Source organism: Silene latifolia, chromosome 3 (assembly GCF_048544455.1).
Source record: "Silene latifolia isolate original U9 population chromosome 3, ASM4854445v1, whole genome shotgun sequence".
NCBI lineage: Eukaryota > Viridiplantae > Streptophyta > Magnoliopsida > Caryophyllales > Caryophyllaceae > Silene > Silene latifolia.
Window position 1 is genome coordinate 27277892 of NC_133528.1, and position 8004 is coordinate 27285895.

Here is an 8004-nt window from a genome sequence, read left to right on the forward strand (position 1 = left end):
AAGTGGGGGTGTTTATCTTTATTTTATTTTGGAGAGCAATTCATAGGCATTTCATCATTTTTTGTACAATTTTATAAACTACGTATGTTTTTAAAGTAGTAATTGAAGGTATTATGCTAATTATTTTTTAATGTAAGTCGTAAATTTTAGGGCCCGAAAAGCCCATTAGGCTCAAAAGCCCAAAATAGCCCATAAGGGCCGGGTTTGGGCTTGCTAGCTCACACATTTGGCCCGGCCCACACAAATGGGTCGTTTTTGTTTGAAAGGCTCGGCCCAAGCCCGCACTGGCCGGCCCATGATCACCTATACTCCTACTCTCCTCCGAGTCTCCGACCCTAAACAAAGAATCCGACCAAATCAATCCCCAAATCACACACTACATCCCCTTCAGTCAATCAAAAACCCTAATTTCCCAGTTTCAGTTTCGCCGAACAAGTCGTCTTTCTATCAAGGTAATCTCATCTCTCTCGTTCATATTCTTCCTTTTCTTCTTTGTATGCTTCTTCAATTCGATTTTCGTTTGTATTTTGTTTGCTTTTTATATACTTTCTCCGTTTGATGTTGATTTGTTTGTATGTAAAAGGTTAAAGCATCTCTGGATAACAACAATGTCGACGTTCGCCAAACCGGAAAACGCGCTCAAGCGAGCTGAAGGTTAAGAATTACTGTATTTAATTAATTAATTTATTTATTTGCATCTTCAAATTATTTATTATCAGACTGTTTCACCTTTTGTCATTATTAAGGCCGTGTTTTCTAGTAATCAACTGTCAGGATACATGCTACATCAATGGTGAATTGATTTGCGTGTAATCGAGTACAAAAACAACTCGGTATTATGACCATCTCACTGATTTAGGCCTCTTAATAGTTTATAAATAATCAGCCAATAATATATCAGGGCTTCGAACCGAGGTTCTGAAAACCTGATGAAAATCGGAATCCTATAACCATTGCCTAGGGCTTCTGAGACGGCATTGGTACCAAGCGGGTATGGGAAGCTGTAGGAATGGTAGAGAAGCGGAATTGGCCAGTGACCGAATATGACCGTTTTATTATGTACCCCTCAGTGTTCTATCTCACCATTTGAAATGATAATTTGGTTAAATCCGTTTGAGAGAGTGTAAACTTGATAGTTTTTAGATGCTACATAACAGCCTAAGAAAGTCTACACCTTTTTAACTGTGTATCATATTGATTTTACATTTTTACCTTCTCTCCCTTCCTTTTAGTTTGGTTGTGGTGCCGGAAAGAGGTTGTGTGTACAAGTTTTAGTTACTGTCTTATATTTGACGTTCGAAGGTACATGTCCTTAGCCTATTTTATTGTCGGTTGCAGAGCTAATAAATGTTGGGCAGAAGCAAGATGCTCTGCAAGCTCTTCATGATCTTATAACCTCAAAAAGGTATAGGGCATGGCAAAAGCCTTTGGAAAAGATCATGTTTAAATACATAGAACTCTGTGTGGATATGAGAAAGGGTAGGTATGCAAAAGATGGTTTAATCCAGTACCGAATTGTTTGTCAGCAAGTGAATGTGAACTCTTTGGAGGAGGTAATCAAGTACTTCATGCACCTTTCAACTGAAAAGGCTGAACTTGCTCGTAATCAAGCTGAAGCATTAGAAGAAGCGCTGGATGTTGAAGATCTAGAGGCCGATAAGCGGCCAGAGGATTTGATGCTCAGCTACGTTAGTGGGGAGAAGGGGAAAGATAGGTCTGACCGTGAGCTTGTAACCCCATGGTTCAAATTCCTGTGGGAGACATACAGAACTGTCTTGGAGATATTACGTAATAATTCAAAGCTGGAAAATCTTTATGCTGTAAGTGTTATTTACCTCAGACCATCTATTTTACTGTAAGGCTGTTAATCTGGGATTCTGATCCACTCGATAATTATGCAGAACATACTGCATCATGTTTAATTTTTGTATTATAAACGCCAATGGTATAATTGATTGTATTTCCACTACTCAACAGATGACAGCTCACCGTGCCTTCCAATTCTGTAAGAATTACAAAAGAACTACTGAATTTCGCAGACTTTGTGAGATAATCAGGAATCACCTGGTTAATTTGAACAAATATAAAGACCAACGAGACAGGCCTGATCTCACTGCTCCAGAAAGCTTGCAATTGTACCTTGACACAAGATTTGAGCAGCTAAAGATAGCCACTGAACTTGAATTATGGCAGGTTTGTCGGTATTCCAACATACATGGTTTTTTGAATATATTTCTGAATTTTTTTTGGCATTGAAACTCCATTATAGTAGTCAACTGTCAAACATATGTGGTTGCGTTTTGTGCTTTGCAAAAGCGTCTACTAGACTACTACTAGAAAGTAGATGGGCATACAATCCTGCTTAAGGGTTTCTTTCTTTTAGTGTGTAAATGCTGTGCATGTGCGATCTCTAAACCTGTCTGGAGTAGGAGATTCCGCGAAGGTGTTAGGGTAATAACTAATAAGTTACTTGACTTTCCTCGTGCACTTGGTTTTGCTAGATATTGTTTGGGTTGACAACTGAGAGATCTGGTCCGTGCAAGTTGCAACACTTGACATCCCCTATAGAAGTTCGGATGGTTATTGTTGTTTCTGCGGTGGATTTCTTTTTTGTTTGATTTCTTTTCTGTTAGGCTCACTAATAATTGGTTGATAATGTGCTAGTTGACAATGTTGCGATTCATGTTGTAGACTTGTAGACAGTTGTAGTGAATCTTCGAACTGTGGTCTTTCTTCAATTATTTTGTGGGTTAGGGATCTTGCCGATCTGCTTGTTGGTTTCTTCTTGTGAATAAAGTATAAAATAAAGAAGTTTTTCTGATACGATATATCTGTTTTTCTATTACCAGGAAGCTTTCCGTTCTGTTGAAGATATCCATGGCTTGATGTGTTTGGTGAAGAAGACTCCCAAACCATCTTTGTTGGTCATTTACTATGCAAAACTCACTGAAATTTTTTGGATTTCTGGAAGCCATCTTTATCATGCATATGCTTGGCTCAAGCTGTTCCTACTACAAAAGAAGTTCAACAAGAACTTATCTCAAAAGGATTTGCAGACGATAGCTTCAACGGTGGCTTTGGCCGCCCTTTGTGTTCCTCCTTATGACCATAGTCATGGTGCGTCGCATTTGGAGCTTGAAAATGAGAAAGAGCGAAATATGAGGATGGCAAATCTTATTAATTTTAATCTTGATCCAAAACTTGAGAGCAGGGAATTGGTAATTTATTTTCCTTTTGTTTGTTAAGATCTTTTGCTGCTCCTTCTAAGTTGCGAAGTGATACTGATATTGCTCATGTTTGACAGCTCTCAAGGTCAGCTCTTCTGTTTGAACTGGTAAGATCATCAACTGCTGATATAACTCAGGAGCTATTGTGAAAACTTGAGATTTAGACTCGTCAATGGTGGTCGAGGATAGTTTACTAAATATTTTTCTTCTCTTTTGCTGTTGCAGACATCAAAGGGCGTTATGTCTTGTGTGCTACCCGAAGTGAAGGATCTTTTCCATCTTTTGGAGAATGAATTTCTCCCTCTAGATCTCTGTCTTAAAGCACAACCCTTGCTAAACAAAATTTCGAAGATTGGGGGTAAACTCGCTTCTGCTTCTTCTGTACCAGAGGTGCAATTGTCTAAGTATGTTCCAGCCCTGGAAAAGCTAGGAACATTGAGATTGCTCCAGCAGGTCCACTGTTTACTATCCTTTTGGCTCGTATATTAGTGTACTCGTAATCTCGTATACATATTTGATTTTGATTTCTGTTTATAGCTGTTAATAACAGTCTTTCGGCATTGCAGGCATCTCAAGTTTACCAAACAATGACTATTGAAAGCATACTGAAGATGATTCCATTTTTTGATTTTTCTGTTGTTGAGAAGATATCAGTAGATGCCGTGAAACACAGGTTTCTCAGCATGAAAGTTGACCATATGAACGGGGCTGTTTCATTTAGCGTCATGGTAAGTGCTTCTGTTGTACCTGACCATCATTGACTGTTGTACTTTTAAATCTAGCTTGAGGTTATATTCCTGTCTGCTTTAGTAGCGTAAAGTTTTATGAACGAGACCAGCTTTGGTGGGGGCAAAATTCATGATTGTTTGCTTCATCCTGGCTGTTGTATGTATATGAATAACTGGCCTTATGTCTCTCAGACGACGCCCAATTCTGTCTGAGGATTTCTTTGTCATTATTGCTCTCTATTCACCTCCTTAAATTTGCATTGAGTGCCATTAGTACTCTAGATCTGATGAAACGATGTAATTGCTTGAACTATAATGGTTTTGCTGACATTGGAAACGGGAGTTAAGGGGTTCAGGAGGTAATGAAGTATCACTGTCCAATAGATGGTTGTCACATCGATAATTTTAAGACATGCTGTAATCTGATGGATTTTTTAATTGACGTCTTGCAGATTTGCAGCTTTTGTAGGGCTTTTTTTTCTTTTATTAATCTAAAATTATAAATACTACAATCTGATAAGTATGCTTGTTAAGTAGTTTTGGTTGAAAGAGGGACTCATTCTGCTTATTAATTCCGCGTGTCAATTTTAATAATTCCGTTCAGTTTCCTATTTTACTACTAGAGACAGAGATGGCATGCATTTGGTATGTTGTGTTATAGTGTTCTTGTGTACAATTCATCTTTTACACATCACTTTGCCTTACTGTTGGTGTTATGAAATGGACCTGTTAATGGGGGGCTCTCACTCTTACACTGCTCTTTCATCTTGGCCATCCTAGAGTTTTATTTGTCGTATATGTCATGTCGGATCTCAGTTATATATGTGTGGGCTAGAGGGTCCGATTTTGCTAGTATTTGAATTTTTCTCAAACTTCTTGTGATTAGTTAAAGCGTCTTTGATTATTAAGATTACGAGGCATTCTTCAAGAATACAGGCTGCTTGCAAATGGATTTGACTGGTGCTAGTGATCTCTTGCAGGATTTGGAATCTGATGGCTTGAAGAATCATCTCAGTTCATTTGCCGAGTCATTGAATAGAGCAAGGCTTATGATATTTGCACCCTTAATCGAGGGGTCAAAGATTGGGGATATTTTACCCGGTTTAGCAGAGGTCTTGCAAAAGGAAAACAAAAAGCTTCTTGCCCGGAAAACAATTATTGAGCAGAGAAAGGAGGCGCAGGAGCGCCAACTTTTGGATATGGTATTTTCAATGTTGCTGTATATGACTTTGTAATCTGAAGTTGAGCCATTTATTCCATATAGTGGAGTTTTTAAAATGTGTCTTACTTTGAAGGAACGTGCGGAAGAGATGAAAAGACAGCAGCTGCAGAAAATTACTGAAGCTGAAGAACAAAAGAGGCTTGCTACTGACCTTCAGCGCAGGAGAAGTGACCAGATACGTAAAGACGTTGAGGAACGTGAGCGTTTGGCCACTTTAGCTTTAGTTGAAGAAAAGTTGGGGAAAAAGCAAAAGAAACAAGTTTTAGATGGAGTGAGTGGTTTTATTTAGATTGCTTTTGCTTCAAACTGAATGGATTGAAACTATTTTCAAGCAATGTGTGTGTATATGTAAGTAATGATTTTTCAGGAGTAATCTTACTAAGCTTTTTTTTTGCGCTTGATAGATGTCAAAACAAGAAATCATGAACGTGGTTCTCCAGGAGCAGTTAAAGGAGCGACAAGAAATGGAGAAAAAATTGCAGAAGTTGGCGAAGCAGATGGACTATCTGGAGAGAGCTAGAAGAGAGGAGGCTGCTCCTTTAATTGAAGCTGCCTATCAGCAATGCCTAGTAGAGGAACAAATTCTCCACGAGCGCGAGTCACAGGTTTGTAACTTGTCTTTTGTATATTTGTTTAGACAAGAATGAAACCATCTATGACCGTGTGTCATCTGGCCTATTTGCGTACGAGTAGCTAAGCTTGTCTTTTTGGTGCAAGTGGTTTAGTGGACATTTTATCTGAAATATGAAGCATGTTATCTGCTATGTTATTCCGACACTTCAAGTTGGCTGTGTGTTTTGTGCTGGTTATTGCATTACACAGCACAACACAAGCACTTAATAAGCCAAAAAACATGAAACTTCTCAAAATTGCCTTGCAACTGAGTAATATAAGTTAATATTTCAGATCACGTTTATTTGCTACCTGTCATTCTTTTACTTCTGTTCTGAAAACTAGTTGAGCTTGGTTTTCTTTCATTGTACATTGTGGATGTCCGATGAGTTTGGGTCCATGTAGTTTGGAGGAACATTGTGGATACTTGAGATTCAGGTTGATATATTGAAATGACACTTTGTGTGGCTTTGGAATGGTTTGAATTAGTAACTTTCAAGTCGTTGCAGATTATTTATCCACTGCGACTTGTTACCTGTTATAGTTTCTTGAAATCTGATTTTTATTGGTTGCAAATTTGCAGTTAGAGGTGGAGCGCAGCAGGCAAGGTCATGATAACGACCTTAAAGAGAAGAATAGACTAGCCCGCATGTTGAATAACAAGGTTAGTACTTGGTGGCTATAAACAAGAGTGTGTTCTGTTTTTGGGTTATTTCATAATGCACTTTAATGAATATATTTAGTTACAATATTCTCCTAAATGTTTCAAGTGTGGATTGTGCTTGGTTGAAATTAATGGGAAATCGTATTATTTTTCTACACTGATATCCAGGAAATTTTCCAAGAAAGAGTAGTGAGCCTGCGACAAGCTGAGTATGCTAGGACGAGGCAGGCAAGAGAAGAATATATCGGTCAAATTCTTTTGGAACGAAAGCAAGCGAGGGAAATTAAGCGGAAGATGATTTACTACTTGAAGACCGAAGAGGAAAGGCTGAACAAGCTTAAAGAAGAGGAAGAGGCACGGGAGAATGAAGGTTTGTAACTTACGTGCACATATTTTCCTATTAATAGTTCTTCCTAAAATTCCCGTTTTAATTTTGCTGTTAGAGCACTCTCTTTGTTTTGAGGAGTCTGTATTGACTATTGAATGGAATATTAAACTGTGTGTGGATTTTCAAAATATTTGATCTGCAGAGAAGGAAAGAAAGAAGAAGGAAGCTGCAGAGCGGCAAGCCAAGCTAGATGCAATTGCTGCCAAGCAACGCCAAAAAGAGCTGGAAATCGAGGAGAAAAAGAGGAAGGAGAAAGAGCAGCTCCTAGCTGGTGACCTTCCCATTCGTCCTTCCGAGCCTCTTTCCAGGCCTCAGGCAGAGGCTCCTCCTCCTGCGTCACCTGCACCTGCACCAGGCAGATATGTGCCTCGGCACCTGCGAGGTAATGTTGAAGCTGCCCCTGCTCGGACAACCCCAGCTGCAGCCCCAGAGGGTGATAGATGGGGACGAAGAGAGGACCGTCCATCTGGCGACAAGTGGCGCGGTGGTTCAGGTTCTACTTGGTCATCTTCACGTAACCCTTCTCGTGGTTCTTAGGCTGTTGTGACCATTGCGTCCTACAAATTACAGTTCAGAGCGCCTGCATCTCCTTGAGAGTTCCGTTTTGATTTTGGGTTGGATTTTTGTATTCTTGAGTTTCTAATGTTATCGAGCAAAGGGATGCTGCTGTTATTTATTCCTATAATGCACTTTGTTTGGACTTGTAGATCTCAAAATAATTCCCTTGGCTCTGTACCTTTGTCATCTTTGTCATGTAGATGAAATGATCCTCACACTATTTAAGGGATTGCATTTGTGTTAGATGAAAGGAATGTCCGGACATGTTTCTCTTTTGCGGCTCATTTGAGGCCTTTTTTTTCCGTCCGATGTTGGTTAGGGGTTTGCTTATAGAACATAGATTTTTCATTGAGAGCGTCCTACTGCGAGTCAAGCGGGATACAAAAAATTGAAATAAATCTTTTTTTTTTTTTTTGGGGCAACCGTAAAGAAAGATATACCTAACTACGCATAGCCTAACAAGCGAGGCCATGAGCAACAGTATTATAGGTCCTAGGAATATAACTAAATGCTAAACAATGGAAAGACAAGAAAAGTTCCTGAATATCCTCAACGACATCTGCAACTTGATGGTGAGGTTTTTCAAACCCAGCCAGAAGACAAAC

At 39.2% G+C, this 8004-nt stretch overlaps 1 protein-coding gene across 1 annotated transcript; it reads left to right on the forward strand.

Annotated features, from left to right (window-relative positions):
* The first annotated feature begins 307 nt into the window (after nt 1–307).
* On the forward strand, nt 308–7663 carry LOC141647443 (eukaryotic translation initiation factor 3 subunit A-like). Its single transcript, XM_074455620.1, has 14 exons — nt 308–452; nt 584–654; nt 1339–1820; nt 1978–2193; nt 2850–3218; nt 3305–3334; nt 3453–3680; nt 3794–3955; nt 4936–5157; nt 5251–5448; nt 5582–5782; nt 6373–6453; nt 6622–6823; nt 6984–7663. The coding sequence occupies exons 2-14, from the start codon at nt 609–611 to the stop codon at nt 7376–7378; spliced, it is 2832 nt and encodes a 943-aa protein (XP_074311721.1). The 5' UTR covers nt 308–452; nt 584–608; the 3' UTR covers nt 7379–7663.
* Nucleotides 7664–8004: the final 341 nt, after the last annotated feature.